At 36.5% G+C, this 16,510-nt stretch overlaps 1 protein-coding gene across 4 annotated transcripts in view; it reads left to right on the top strand.

The window, feature by feature from the left end:
* Positions 1–16,510, top strand: part of RASA2 (RAS p21 protein activator 2) — a 120,214-nt gene that overhangs the window by 41,158 nt on the left and 62,546 nt on the right. For all 4 annotated transcript variants that reach the window (XM_047783628.1, XM_047783636.1, XM_047783654.1 and 1 more), the window contains exons 4-5: positions 3,104–3,198; positions 14,512–14,588. In XM_047783628.1, coding sequence (XP_047639584.1) covers positions 3,104–3,198; positions 14,512–14,588 — 172 coding nt within the window. The remainder of the gene's footprint in view (positions 1–3,103; positions 3,199–14,511; positions 14,589–16,510) is intronic.

A 16,510-nucleotide genomic window follows, 5' to 3' on the forward strand; every position in this document is an offset into this window, starting at 1 on the left:
ATTGCCTAGAGCAGGTGACATATATTGCTTTTTCATATATTGTATTGCTGAATGAAGTACTGAACATGTTGCAGGTATCCTAATACCTAATGACTTCAAACATTTTTCATTTTTCTCTGTCGTTCTTTGTCAGTTTCTCTGACTTCTTGAGATCCTTTGCTTTTCCCTGCTTCTGCAGCCTGATTAGTCTCATGCAGCTAAATCTTTACATTTTAGAAACTGGCATTGTAAAAGAACTTGATAAGAAATAAATAAAATAAGAAATAAAGTTGCAGGTTTTTCTCAATTTACAAATGGCTTATTTATGCAGCTAGTCAGAAAAGGGTTTCCCTCTCAGAGAATAAAAACCATTCAAATTCTTTGTGACAGTGAGTACAATGGATATATAAAACATGAAATAGGAGGAAGAGGGTCCTTGCTTTTGGGATTTTTTCTTTCTTTTTTTTTTTTTTAATCTTTTCTAGGGCCACACCCATGGCATATGGAGGTTCCCAGGCTAGGAGTCTAATTGGAGCTGTAGCCACCGGCCTATGCCAGAGCTATAGCAACGTGGGATCTGAGCCGTGTCTGCAACCTACACCACAGCTCATGACAGCGCTGGATCCTTAACCCATTGAGCGAGGCCAGGGATCAAACCCACAATCTCGTGGTTCCTAGTTGGATTTGTTAACCACTGAGCCAAGAAGGGAACTCCCTGGATTTTTTTTTTTTTAACATGTGAACTAAGAGGATTCTCGTTTGAGAAGGCACTTGTGACAAAGATGTATTTCCAGTGATCCGAGTTGAGTCATAAAGTAGAACAGGTAGATGCCTACTTTAGTTTTTAGAAGCATTATGGTTAAATAGACTTTGGTTAAGAAAGCCTGGAAATTAATTCACTATTTAAAATACAATGCCACTGTGATTATTTGTTGAATGAGTAAATAAATCAAACCAGTAAGCTTCCAAATAAACTATTTATTTATTTATTACTATTTTTTTTCTCTTTTTGTCCTTTTAGGGCTGCACCTGTGGCACATGGAGGTCCCCAGGCTGGGGGTCTAATTGGAGCTGTAGCCGCCAGCCTACGCCGAAGCCACAGCAATGTGGGATCCCAGCCGAGTCTGTGACCTACACCACAGCTCACGGCAATGCCGGATCCTTAACCCACTGAGCAAGGCCAGGGATGGAACCCGCAACCTCATGGTTCCTAGTCGGATTCAGTAACCACTGAGCCACGACGGGAACTCCCAAATAAACTTTTTTTAAAAAAACTTTTTTTTTTGGTCTTTTTAGGGCTGCACCTGCAGCATATGGAAGTTCCCAGGCTAGTGGTCCAGTCAAAACTGTCACTGCCAGCCTACACCATAGCCACAGCAATGCAGGATCCGAGTTGTATCTGTGACCTACACCACAACTCTTGGCAATGCCAGATCCTTATCTGAGCAATGCCAGGGATTGAGCCTCCATCCTCATGGGTACCAGCTGGGTTTGTTACTGCTGAGCCACAATGGGAACTCCTAAAAAAAACCCTTTCTTAAGTTGGGGCTTGCTTTAGTGATTGGTGTGTACTGTACATTATGTATATGTCTTATACACACATATTTATTAATTATGTATAAAACTAAAACTCCTAGAAATATTAGAATAAGGGTCTTATGATTAAACTTTTAAATAACAGCTTTATTGCTATGTGATTCACATGTTGCAAATCTCTCTTAAAGTGGACCATGCAGGGGCGTTTAGTATATTCACAGAGTTATACTGCCATTACCACTATCTTAATTCCAGAGTAAAATTTTATTTTATTTTATTTTTTGTCTTTTTGCCATTTCTTGGGCCGCTCCTGTGGCATATGGAGGTTCCCAGGCTAGGAGTCGAATCGGAGCTGTAGACACAGGCTTACGCCAGAACCACAGCAACTCAGGATCCGAGTTGCATCTGCAACCTACACCATAGCTCACGGCAACGCCGGATCGTTAACCCACTGAGCAAGGGCAGGGATCGAACCCGCAACCTCATGGTTCCTAGTCGGATTCGTTAACCACTGCGCCACGATGGGAACTCCCCCAGAGTAGAATTTTAAAGACGTTATTTCTGTTTGTTTTCCTGTTATGCCTTTTTTTTTTTTTTTTACCTGAAACACAAAAATTGATGTATCTTAACCAATTTTTTTTTAAAACTGTTTTCTAAAAGTTTTCAAATGTTGAACTAAAAGACCAAAGTGAGCCATAAATGAGAGGGTACAAAGTTTAATTAGGACACTTAAAATGAAAGTTCTTATTTGATAAAATAGCAAACTATTTTTTACTTTATCCTTTGTCGAAGCGTTTGTGTTGAATCTTGGAGTAAATTGTTGGTCATATGCAAAACTATGTCTACTTCTTAAAACTTGAATTGAGGAAGGAAATGCTTTGTACCAACATGGCAAATACTTCATTATAATAAGAACATTTCTGTTTCTTCCTCTCATACTACTTTGTTCATTGTACTGTATCTTTCTCTGAGAGGTGGAAACTCTTTAGGGAACTGCTTTGTGGTTTTTCTTTTTGGTATGCATTAAAGCAGCGTAAGCAGTGTTTACAATGTTTTGTTTTAAAGCAGATTTTTTAATAAACTTATTTTAATCTTATAATTTCAAGTCAGTTTTCAATATTACTAGTGATATATTGTTTTTATTTTCTGTTAATTGGAGCTTATAAAATTCTGATTAAATGCAGATATGTCTGCTCACATGGAACATATGGTTTATTCATGGAGCATTAAAGAATTGGGAGGACTAGTTTATACTATCATTGTACATTGCTTTTCATACTGAATGTACTCTGGGTGAAAACATGAACCTGAGTAAGTACTAAAAACACCGTTGCATGTAAATACAACTGAGTTTTGGTCTAATGTCCTGATTCAAAATGGCCCAGAGAAGGGTCTGCCAAGGGGTATAGGGAAATGAAGCACTTTTTCATTCTTTGAGATATGGAAAAATGCTTTATAAAAACTGATTTTTTAATATCCACAGATACAAATAATCTTATTAAAATGTTTCCTAGAAAGTATTATATGTAACAGTGCTAATGATTATGCAGAGTATGTTTCCTCATATTATTTTACTTATTTCTTATAGGAAAAGTAGCCATCAAAAAAGAAGACCTGTGTAACCACAGTGGTAAAGAAACTTGGTTTTCACTACAGCCTATTGATTCCAATTCAGAGGTTCAGGTAAATATTAAGGCCTAAGTGGTGGAAGAGATTATCACACACAGAAAATGAGTGAAAAATGAATTGATTATACAAGTTACTATAGGGAGAGCTTATCATAGCTTATTTTAAATTCTGACACCGAGTATTATAGACCTCTAGATGATATATTTATAGATGTAGATATAGATCTGGCTATATCTATATAGATATAGATATAGACATATATATATGTCTGGAAGGAAATGCCTTACCACGTGAAATCAAGAATAATGCATGTGTGGAGTTCCCTGGTGACTCAGTGGGTAAAGGATCTGGTGTTGTCACTGCTGTGGTGTGGGTTTCATCCCTGGCCCGGGAACTTTTGCATGCCACGGGCATGGCCAAAAATAACATAACATAAATATAAAGACTCCATGGAGTTCCCACTGTGGTGCAGTGGGTTAAGAATCTGACTGCAATAGCTCAGGTCACTGTGGAGGTGTAGATTCAGTCCCTGGCCTGGGAACTTCCATATGCTGCAGGTGCAGCCATAAAAATAAAATAAAGACTCTGTGATCAAGAGTTAAAAAAAAAAAAAAAGAAGAAGAATGCACGTGTATGTGCACCTGTGGGTATTTGAAAGACATTTTTTTCCCCCTGCCTTAGTTCTTTTGTTTGAGTCGCAGTAGTAAATTACTCATTTTCTTAAGTTGGGGAAAAAATTTTAAGGGAAAAGATATGCTTTTTAACTCTGACTTTAAGGAGGAGCCTTAGAAGTCTATGATTTTGTCTGCTCTGACAAGGATGCTCTCTTTACCCTCTAATAAACTAAACTTGGGAAGATGTTATTTGTTCCAGCCATGCTTGAGCCCACCATGCAGAGCCTTCATTCCCATACCCACCCACCCTTCCTGTTGTTCACCTTTGTTTTTATTTGAAAGGGTATCATTACTCTTGCTTAAAGCTCTTCTTTCCATTTGCCAAAATAAGAAGTCTTAACGAATCCGTGTGCGAGTAGCTAACTTGATTCTGAAAAGTCTGAGTTGCTCTTAGAAATTGTTATTTCTATCTAAAAGGAATCCTTTTTTTGTAACTCTATTTATTTATATAATATGTTAAGGATTGTGAAACCATTTCCCGAGGGCATAACTGCAAGCAGAATTCTTCCTCTCTAAAAGAAGTTATAATTTGCCACTGTGACTCAAACAGAAGTTTAAGACAAGAAAAAAGCACTGCACACCCACCCACAGATATTTGCAAATAAAGTGCCTGTGTTTCTATTTCCTCATAATCTCTCAAGCATTGTTTGATTAAATTCTCAAAAAAATTATTTGTTTGCAAAAACCACTTCTTTTAAGTACAAAATATAATTAAAACTTATCCTTTTTTTTCACTCTACCCCATTTTAATGTTCTTTTCTTTCCTTTTGATGATAACTCTTATTCCTATCTCAGTTATACTGTATGGTGAATGATCGAGGTGAGAGATAATGTGATGAAGTGGAAAAGATTTTAAACTAGAAATCTAAAAATTTAGGTCCTAATTTTCATATGTAGTTATTTTTATAACCTTAAATTTTATTTCTATAAAATGGGAATGAAAGTTGCGATGTTGACTCAGGCGATTGTGTAAATTAAGAGAAATACCTTCAAGAGTATTTTTAAAGCTTTTAATAGCTGTACTATCTGTTTACCACCAGGCACTCAGGTTTGTATTTCCCTAATATGCTTTTTCCAAAATGTAGACAAAGTTTGAAGTGCTAGTTTTTCTTTTAATAGTTGTAATAAAAAAGGAAGATAAGAAAAGGCTTTTGAGAATTTTGTCTAAAGTGAAATTTGAGGATTCGAAGATGTAGTTTATTAAAGTCCATTCTTTTTCTTATGGCCAGTGTAATTTGCTAAAGGATTTAAGGGACTTGTTTTCCAAAGGTAGAAATTGCCATACTCTTTTTTTTTTTTTTTTTTTTGCCATGTCCATGACATGTGGAAGTTCCCAGGCTGGGAATCAAATCCAGACCACAACAGTGACAACATCAGGTCCTTAACCCATGAGGCTACCAGGGAACTCCTAGAATACTCTTTATGTAATTATTGGAGATCAGTACTGGGTAACAGGCTTTTTATTTGATGGTATTTGTGAAACTTATGTCTGAAACATGAAAATCTATAAACAGCATTTAACTGTTAGTTATGATAATAGTTTTTATTTGCCACAAGTTATTTTCATGACCATGAATTACTAACCTTTACAGTTACTTTTGTCTTAAATTATACTTAACTTTTGGGAATTCCTCTTGTGATGCAACAGAAATGAATCTGACTAGTATTCATGAGGATGTTGGTTCGATCCCTGACCTCGCTCAGTGGGTTAAGGATCCATCATTCCAATGAGCTGTGGTGTAGGTCACAGATGCAGCTCCATTCCGCATTGCTGTGGCTGTAGCTGTGGCCGGCAGTTGTAGCTCTGATTCGACCCCTAGCCTGGGAACCTCTATATGCCACAAGTGCAGCCCTAAAAAGCAAAAAAAAAAAAAAAATTATACTTAACTTGTAAAATCCATTACTATTTTAAAATAAATTTTAGAAGGAAGAGTACTTTAGAGGGTGGGTGGGGTGCATACTTTTCACATTAATATGGTACCATTGGGAATATTGTTGTTTGGCCACAAAACTGATCTTGAAATATTATATTAACCTTATGAGTTTAAAAAAAGATAGAAAAGCAGTCTGATTCATACAAATCCTGCTTTGTTAATAAATTAGTTGCATAAGTTTTATAAAACTTTACAAAATATCATGGAAATAAGAGCAATTAATGGAGCAATAGGAGAAAGCTCTGAGATTGAGTTCAGCAGGAATTTAATCTAGTAATTACTTTGAGTAATTATAACAGTATATACCAAGCACAGTACTAAGTACTTAATATACATTATCTCACTTAATGTTCAGATTAGCATTATGAGATGTAGGTACAAATGTAGAAAATGGGTTTCTGCATTTGTCGGTTAAATGACATAGGCAAAGTCACAAGACTGTTAAATGATAAACTCTTAAATGTTGAGAGCTTGTCTGATTCTACAACTCCTAACCACCATACTATACTGCCTTTCACTATTCTGCACTGTTGGTCATAAAAAGGCTTCAACATCAATTATTAGGAGAATCACTTAGGAAACATCTTGAGTATAAGACACAGAAACATACCCAGATTAACTCGAAGAAAAAGAGAGGGACATTAGAAAGTTCCCAGGTAGTTTGTTGGAGTATAATTACAGGAACTTCATTCTGGGCAGTGAGAGTGAGAAAGTTGTCAGGCATTTATGGCAAAGCTGCATCTTAAGCGGAGGTCAGGTTCTTACTATAATAGACTAGATAATAGCTCACATAGTCAAAATAATTTTTTAAAAGTACACTAAAATATTAGGTGGTTTGTTTGGTTTTGCTTGACCACTACATAAAATAGCTGGCTTGCATTTGGTGCCATGGTGAATGAAAAACACATACACTGTATCTTTAGACTTTCAGGAGTTCTTGTCATGGCTCAATGGAAATGAATCTGACTACCATCCATGAGGATGCAGGTTCGGTCCCTGGCCTTGCATCAGTGGATTAAGGATCTGGTGTTGCCGTGAGCTGTGGTGTAGGTCGCAGACGTGGCTCAGATCTGGTGTTGCCTGGGAACGTCCATATGCCTCAAGTGCGGCTCTAAAAAGACCAAAAAAATATGTGTGTGTGTGTGTGTGTACATACTTCTATTCAGTAGGGTTGTAGATACTGCAGGAGTGCAGGAGGCACATAGAAACTGAGACCCATTCATTCATTTCTGCCTACTTACGTGCTCATTGAGTATAAATGCTCACTGTTTAAATAATTTTTTTATTTCCCTTTTATTCTGTAAAATGAATAGTTAATATTTTCTCTTTCCCTCTAGTTTTAATAATTTCACTTTGCAGAAAGAAAGGAAAAGAAAAAGACATTGTTTAATGATGAGATGCCATTGTATTCTTTTTGTGTGTCTGATGAGACTACATGTCTCCCTCTGCTTCTCTCTATAAATCTACTCTCTTGTTGACAGCCAAAAAAAAATGCTGCATGAGTCTTTGAGCCTACTTGACCATAAGACCCCCTCAGCCTCTAAGGTCTACTCGCTTCTTTGCCACATTTTAGAGAGAAAATTTGGCCAAACTTGGGTCACATGCCCACTGCAGTCTACTTTGATATGATTGAGTAGTAAAGTTCTGGGGCTTTGTGTAGGCATTCCCCCTAAGAAAGGGGTTTGGGTAGAGGAAACGATTGGTATCCCTACTTCAGAGGGTAAGATGTTTGATTTCCCAGCTCTAATTGGCATTTGGACCCAAAAGTGTTGCTAGCCTGTTACTGTCTGAAGATTTTCAACTGTGACACAAGAATTTTAGCATGTAGGATTCCCTTCAGTTCTGAAGTTCTAGGCAAGTAACGTGCAGAAACATAATTTAGCCCTCAAATGAAAAGATTCCATAGTAGTAGTAAGATGGGGTTTATACCAAAATAGTTCAAAAATTGTTACAAAGAGTAACTTCTTACCTTGAATTGTTTCCCAGATGCTTTTTTGTTGCTGTTACTGTTAATTATTTTTAGTTTTCTTTTTAAACATTCAAGAAGATAGTATTTCATGAGTGCATTTTTCTACACTTTTGTTTTTCTTCTTTTTTTTCTTTGTTTTGCAGTGTGGTTTGAACTATTCTTTTCTCAACCCACTCTAATCCGCCTTCAAATCCCATAGTGGGTTGGAGGGGGAGCACAGACACCTCTCGCTAATGTACCATAATACCATGTTCCTAAATCTAGTGGACATTTTTTAGTCCTCCTTGCATGATCTCTCAGCGGCTTTGATATTACTGACCACTCCCTCTTTTTTGAAGCATTCTCTTCTTTGGTTTCTGCTCCTGGTTATCATCCTACTTCACTTGATATTTTTTCTCCATTTTATTTGCTATGTAAGTGAAGATAATATGGGTTGTGTTGGTGCCCCTTCCTATAAATTTTTTGGCTTAGGTGATCTGCAGCCATGCTTTTAGCTATTTGGTCCTGGAACTCACAGCAGACTTTATTTTTTCTTATTTTTTAGGTGCAACAATAAAAAGCATGCCTTTACATAAGAGTGATTAAACCAAATCTCTCGTATGGAGAAGTTGGTGCTCTAATTAAGGGTGTTTGTCTCACACAACTTGTACAAGTAGTAAATCCAGATGCACCATCAATCACATTCTTTTGATGTAATTACTTAGTTAATAGCTCTTTACCAACAAGAGTATCTTAAATTTCTGGATCATGCCATGAGTTATCAATTGTTTTATAATTTTTTTTTTAAATGCCTGCACCTGTGGCATATGGAAGTGCCCAGGCCAGGGACTGACTCTGAGCTGCAGCAGCTACCTACACAGCAGCTGTGGCAACACCAGATCCTTTTACCCTCTGTGCTGGGCTGGGGATCATACCTTTGCCTCAGCAGCAACCTGAGTCTGTGCAGTCGAATTCTTAACCCATTGTGCCACTGCAGGAACTCCTATAAGTATTTTTTATTGGCTGGGGGTAATATGGCTTCTGCCCTACCTATTTAAAACAACCATTAAAAAATGCAGTGATTATAACTAATAATACATAAGTAAGGGTGTTTTTTTACATGCCCAGTGAAGACATAATGAGTGTGAAGGTTACAGATTGATTTTAAAAATGTCATTTGTAAATTTGTAAATATGAAATAATAAAGGGAAGTTTCTGTTGTGGCTTAGTGGTTAACGAATCCTACTAGTAACCATGAGGTTGCAGGTTCAATCCCTGGCCTCGCTCAGTGGATTAAGGATCTGGCGTTGCTGTGAGCTGTGGTGTAGGTCACAGACACAGCTTGGATCCCGCGTTGCTGTGGCTGTGGCGTAGGCCGGCAGCTGTAGCTCTGATTAGACCCCTAGCTTGGGAATCTCTAAATGCCACAGGTGCAGCCCTAAAAAGACAAAAAGACACACAAACACACACACACACAAAGGAAATAATAAAGGAATGAGCCATTCTAGATCACAATAAATACTTCTTGAAAGAACAAATCCATCCATAAATAGGAGATATTAAGTAAAACCTTTATTTTTTCATCTGATAGGCAGATGTGTCCAAAGTAATTTAGAGTTAATTATTGTATTTAAAAAAATCTGTCAGAAATCTAGAAATTTCCTACATATGAGGACAAATTTTCAACATTTGAAACATACTGAGTTCTTCTATGTGGAATGGTTGTTAAAATTTAATGTTCTATGATAAAAACTAAAAAAAAAAATAGACTCATGAAGTTTTTAAGTACGTGCATTATGTTTTGCCCAAATACCTATATTCACTTGAATTTCCCAAACTGTATGCAGAAATTGATGTGTTAGTCTTCTATGTGGTACCAAGAATATACATACTAGAAAATTAATCGCATATTTTTCTATGTGAATTTTTATAAAAGTTAACTGAAATAAAGTTAGCATATAAACCTTCAAACAGTACCAGAGTAATATAAGTTTCTAAATATCCTGCCAGTATAAATTAATGTGATATAATTGTGTATATCAACCTAATTAATGCTATGAAATATATATAGAATAATGCCCTCCAAGAATTTGGTTTATTTTCAAATAAAGTATAGAATATTAGTTCAGATCTTCCATTATTTTTTTATGTTTATAAATGGTACACTATTTTGTTACTGAACCTTCCTTAGGAGGTTGGGTAATAAAAAAGCTGTTGTAGACCAACATGATTACCTTGCTGTTTTATCATAAATTATAATGTCTTATCAGCATCTTAACAGTTACTTCTTTGTAAGTAATGCCTGTTTTTTTTGTTTGTTTGTTTTGTTTTTCCTAGTTGCCCTTAGGATTTTCTCTTTATTTTCTGTTTCAGCAGTTTTACTGTGTGGTTTTCTTTATATTCATCCTACGTGGGTGTCCCTAAGGGCGATTCATTAAGGTGCATTTATGTCTTTCTTCAGTTGAAGAAAATTCCAGACAGTTATCTCTTCATCTTTTCCCTCACCTTGTTCTTTCTTTTCTCCTCTTTTCTGGGACTTCAATTACATAAATAATAGAACCTTTTACCATGTCTCATATGTCTTTTATGCTCGCTCCTTCTCTGACTCATGTATCTCCATTTTCACCAATCCTTTTTCAGCTGTGGCAGATCTGCTGTTAAATACATGTTCGTTTTGGTTATTTTATTGCTTGATTCTAATTTTTACATTTGGCATATTTTATAGTTTCGAGGTATAAGTTTCTCATTTTGTTTTCTGTCCCTCCCCCCCCCCCCCAAATCTCTTGTCAGTTAACTCCAACATGTGCATCTCCTATGAATCTGCTGCTCTTTGTCAGTTTTTGTTTTGGGGGAGGTTTTTTGTTTCTTTTTTCGTTTTGTTTTGTTTTTTGGTCTTATGACATACTTTGTAAGTTTTGATGGTGTGTTGGACATTGAAATATAAAATATTTTATGGATAATTTAAAGTTCTGGAATGTACTTTTTTTCTTCCTCCAGAAAAGATTTATTTTGTGGTTAGGTTAAAGGCAGATCACTTTAATCCAATTAGGAATTTGGCTGATTCCAGGCTAGATTTCAGTGTTTGTAAAGGCTGGTCTATCTGTTAACCCTTACTACCCAGGCATAGGCCTTTAAAGTTTCCAGCAGAAAGCCTGGGTGTTACTAGGGCCAGTCTATCTTGGTGGCCTGGATTCCCATTTTTATCATGCCCTGCACAAGACTCTAGAAGGTTTTGAGGAAGCTTCTTAGCCTTTCAGGCCACTGCTGAATTTAGGGAATTCCTTTCAACAAGCTTCTTTGGATGCCCTACCATCAATTTCTGTTTGCATCTCATTGGCCAGAACTGTATCTATGGCTATCCTTAGCCACTTTCCCTGGGTTCAGGGGAAACTAGGAAATGCTTTGCTGAACTCATAAATATTCTTCTCTCCCCTCTCCCAATAAACAAGTTTTGCTACAGTCTAAATTTATAAAATGCGACAGATGTAAGTAAAACTAAACTTTTACTTACATAAATAAGTGTGAATATAGTAAGGAATACTACATAATTTTTCTAAAATGTTTACAAATTGGCATTTCTAAAATTAAAAAGTAGCTTTAAGTAATTTAAAAAATGTTTGCTTATTTTTATTTACTAAAAAGCAAAATGCATTGGTAGTAGAAACTTAAAAAATCTAGATGAACAAAAAGAAAACATTTTTAAATCCTACCAACTGAAGATAATGTCATATCAGTGTTTTGGTAGATGGCCTTGTAGTAATCTTACGTAGTAATAAATAGAGTGTGTTTTCTTTTTACAAATTCGCATTGTATTACACACCCTATTTTGTGACTTGTTTCTTTTACTAAGTATCAGGTACATATTTCTATGGTAAAGCATATAATGAAGTAGCATTTATAGTTTAGAAATTATAGTTTCCTTAATTTAATTCATAATGCTTTTTAATTTTAATGTTCCACCCTATTGGCATGTGTCTTGTGTCTGCTTGTTCTGTCCCTACTCTTTTCTTGACCAGTTTAAAACATAATTATATTACTGTGGAGTAACACCAAAGGAATGTTCGGTTTAACTGCCAGTGGGAGTGATGAGCATACTCAGTAGGTTCTGACTCAATGATAATGATTTCTGGTAGAACCCCATTAAATATTTTTTTATTTCTAGTCTTTTCTTGGTATGTGCTATCATTTTTAGTTGTGAATAAAATTATACTTTTTTTCTACTCTATAGTAACAGTTTTTTTTTATCATTTTAAAAGTAGAGTAGGAGTTCGTACTATAGCTCAGTGGGCTAAGAATCTGACTGCAGCAGGAGGTGCGGGTTCACTTCCTGACCCAGCGTGGTGAGTTAAAGGATCCATCCACTCTGCCGCAGTGTAGGTAGTAACTCTGGCTCAGATTCAGTCCCTGGCCCAGGAACTTCTATAAGTCGTGGGTGCAGCCATAAAAACAAACAAATAAATAAAAGTAGAGTAGAGCCTAGGCATCCCTTGAGAAGCATTTGGGAGTACCTGTTAACATACAGTTTCTACCATAAAATACATACATAACTGCTTTGAGATGTAAACGTCGGTGCAGTTGGCTAGGCTCACTAACTAGTCAAGTGATGCAGATGCTGGTGTGACGGCAATCGTGGATTCAGAATTATAGTTGAGCAATATTATAAATTACTACATATCATGGACCTTCTCAGGATCACTCTTGAGAATGCAAGGGGCTGGGAATATTAAATGCTCACTAATGAAAAACCTATTTTTTAAATTGTATATGATTAAATAAAATATTCATGCCTAGATCTTTAGTGGAAGGTTTGCTAGATATAGTTCCAGTTCCATCTAACTGCTAATTTTATTTTTATTTATTTATTTATTTATTTTTTGTCTTTTGTCTTTTTTGTTGTTGTTGTTGCTATTTCTTGAGCCGCTCCCGCAGCATATGGAGGTTCCCAGGCTAGGGGTTGAACCGGAGCTGTAGCCACCGGCCTACGCCAGAGCCACAGCAACGCGGGATCCGAGCTGCGTCTGCAACCTACACCACAGCTCACGGTAACGCCGGATCGTTAACCCACTGAGCAAGGGCAGGGACCGAACCCGCAACCTCATGGTTCCTAGTCAGATTCGCTAACCACTGCGCCACGACGGGAACTCCCTAACTGCTAATTTTATGACACTGATGCCTTTGTTTTTTAGAGCTTAGCTTTCTCGTGCAGACTTCTGTTTTGTGACCCATCCATGTTTATTGCTCATCTCTCTAACCTTTAACTTTGTAGTTAGTGGACCTCAGCATCACTCTTGTATAAAATTCCTGGTTAAAATTAGGCTGATTGAGGTTAGATTTCTGTGTATGTCTAAAAGGGATTCTTCCAAAGAGCAATGGTGACTACTAGATAATAAACTTTGCTACCGCTAATGAATTTCCTACCTCTGAATTACTTAAGTTGTTAGTCCCTAGATATCATACCCCTGAAATCTCCACTTGGCAATATGGGAATTTGTCTTGTCAGCTGGGTGAAGATAATCCAGCATTGATTCTTAACCAGTTTAGGATTGCTTATCACCAGTGGCAGGTTAGAAATATCAAGCTCTAGAAGGTATTGTCCCTAACCCTTTGTTTCTTGAGAAGTTTGAGGAGTTCCCATTCTGGCTCAGGAGTAATGAATCCAACTAGTATCTGTGAAGATGTGGGTTCTACTCCTGGCCTTGCTCAGTGGATGAAGGATCTGGTATTGTCGTGAGCTGTGGTATAGGTCTCAGATGTGGCTTGGATCTCACATTGCTGTGGCTGTGGCATAGGCTGGCAGCTGCAGCTTTTATTTGACCCCTAGCCTGGGAACTTCCATATGCCACAAGTGGGGCCTTAAAAAGAGGGGAAAAAAAAAAAAAGAAAGAAAGAAAAAAGAAATTGATAGTTTGCTTTAAACTTACACTACTGAGTTTTTGAAAAAATCATTTATTAATGCCTGTTTAAGAAAATACTCCTTTATTTTCATTTTTAGTATCCCATTTTCCCATCATTGCTCTTGGCTGTATAGTGTATTGTCTCCTCAACTAGATTACAAGTTCCTTTTTGTTTTGTTTTGTTTTTTTGGCTGTGCTGCCCATGGCATGCAGAAGTTCCCAGGCCAGGGATGAAAACCCACGTCTCAGCAATGACCTGAACCACCCTGGTGACAGGGCTGGATCCTTAACTTGCTGAGCCACCAAGGAATTCCTGCAAGTTCTTATAAGCCGTGACTGTCTGTGTTTTGTACTTCTGTGGATTCCTACCCATTCCCACAGTGCCTCTTAGAATGTAACAGATATTCCATAACTCTTGCATTATTTGAAAAAAGTGTTGACAAATAGAATCTTACTAGATTCAACTTAGTTTTAGTTTTATTGTTTCAGAATTATATGATTTCTCTGTCTTTCAATGATACTGCCTCTATACTTATTGATTATCTTTTCTGGAAAAAGCATTCTACATCTTGTAATTTGCTGAATTCAGACTTTCCTAAAACATAAGTATTGTCTTTCTTTTCAATCCATGATAATTGAGATAAATAAATATTGGTTGAACAGGGCAAAACATTCTAGATTTGAATATGATGTTTGATATAGGCAGTTGACTGCTTATTTTTCAGATTTTGATCTACATTTTTGATTAGTAGTCATTTAACAAGTACTTAATGTGAACAAAGCCATGTGCTAAGGATTACTACTATTTAGTTAGTGGATAACTGAATATTATGGCTGCCATTTGAAAAAGTACATACCTTTAATTAATATTTTGTCAGTAAAATAGATTCTTATTTTGTGTTCTTTTTTCGTTATAGGGTAAAGTTCACCTTGAATTAAAACTGAATGAACTGATAACAGAAAATGGAACTGTGTGCCAGCAGCTTGTTGTACAGTAAGCATATTCCTTTTATCAAAATCAGCTAGAAATAATTCTCTATTTTGTATTTTTTGAATCTTAATCCAGCTCCTTATTTTAAATACTTAAGAAATGAACTCTGCTATGCCATTCCTTTATTAAGTTGATTTCCATTTTATTTTCTCACATCTTGCCTACCCAGGTTACATATGTCATTAAGTCATTAACCACATGTGTTAAATGATGGATATTTTGTTGTTCTAGAATCACAGATAAATGTGTCCAACTCCCTAGCAGGAAGGAGTTGGAAAGGCTTCTTAGTAGAGGGCTTCTGGAAACTCTGATAGATGCAATACAGCAGAGCATAAGGGAGGTTGGGGCTAAAACTAAATGTGTGCCTTGACATTACCAGTATTGATTCTCACCTGCTTTGAATTCCCTTTTTCCTCTTTTGCTCCCAACTTATTTTTTATCACCCAGAAGCTAATCTTGTAGTGTTGTACATTTGAAATAGTTAGTTGGATTGATTTGGCGTGTTTGCCTTTAGTTTAATGTTGTTTTCCCCCATTCCTGTTGGTTTGCTTTTATTTTTTGAATATGTATCATATCAGGATGACTTCAAAAGTCAGCACTATACCAAAAGGCCTTACTTAGAGATGCATTCATTCCTCTCTCCCTATATCCAACTCTAGGCAACCATGATCTGAATTCTGTCCATATAGTTTTTGCCTTTTCCAAAATGTCATATGAACACATTTATATAACATTTAATCTCTTGTGTCTTTTACTTAGTATAATGCTTTTTGAGATTCACTTATATTAATATTTCAGGAATTCCCGTCGTGGCGCAGAGGAACTGAATCAAACTAGGAACCATGAGGTTGTGGGTTTAATCCCTGGCCTCGCTCAGTGGGTTAAGGATCTAGCTGTGGTGAGATGAGCTGTGGTGTAGGTTGCAGACGCAGCTCAGATCTGGCGTTGCTGTGGCTCTGGCATAGGCCGGCAGCAACAGCTCTGATTGGACCCCTAGCCTGGGAACCTCCATGTGCCACAGGTGTGTCCCTGAAAAAAAAAAAAATTCAGTAGTTCATCCTTTTTTAGATATTTCTTGTCATAACTTGGTAGATGCTGTTGTTCTTGCTTTACAGATGACAAAAAATTGGTTAAATAAGCCCATGTTCATATAGGGAGAGTAGAGCCTGGATTTGAACTTTGATAGTTTGATTTTTTCTTTTCTTTTTTTACCTTTGAGATAATCATAGATTTAGAGGAAATTGCAAAGTGCAGAGAGATCCTCTGTACCCCGTGAATTTTCTCTCTTTTCCTTTTGAGATTCCAGTGGCATGAATATTAGGTCTGTTATTATCCCACACATCCCTGAGGCTCTGCCCCTTTTTTCCCATCTTGGTCTGTTTTCCCTTTGTTGTTCATATTGGGTTATTTCTATTGTTCTGTCTTCAAGTTCACTGATTCTTTCCTCTGATGTATACATTCTACTGATAAGCTCATGAATTGAGTTATTTTTATTTTGGTTATTACATTGTTGAGTTCTAAAATTTCCATTTGGTTCTTCTTTATAGGTTTTTTTTTTTTTGAGACTTACTACTTTTTTGCCCAAACTTTCTGTTTTTTTCATTTATTTCAGATGTGTTCATAATTGCTCATTAAATCATTTTTACAATAGCTGCTTTCACATTTTTTGTTACATAAGTCCAACATCCATGTTATCTCAGTGTTATCATCTCCTGATTGTCTTTTTTCATTTAAGTTGGAGATGGATTTTTTTTTCCTGTAGTGAATGGTTTTCAGTTCTATCCTGGACATTTTGGGTATTATGTTATGAGACTCTGGATCTTATTAAAATCTTCTGTTTTAGCCAGGCTTCTCTGACACTCCACTGGTGGGGAAAGAAGAGACCCTATTCATTACTGTCAGAGATAGAAGTCCAGGTCCTTGAC

This window comes from Phacochoerus africanus, chromosome 1 (genome assembly GCF_016906955.1).
Source record: "Phacochoerus africanus isolate WHEZ1 chromosome 1, ROS_Pafr_v1, whole genome shotgun sequence".
NCBI classification, from domain to species: domain Eukaryota; kingdom Metazoa; phylum Chordata; class Mammalia; order Artiodactyla; family Suidae; genus Phacochoerus; species Phacochoerus africanus.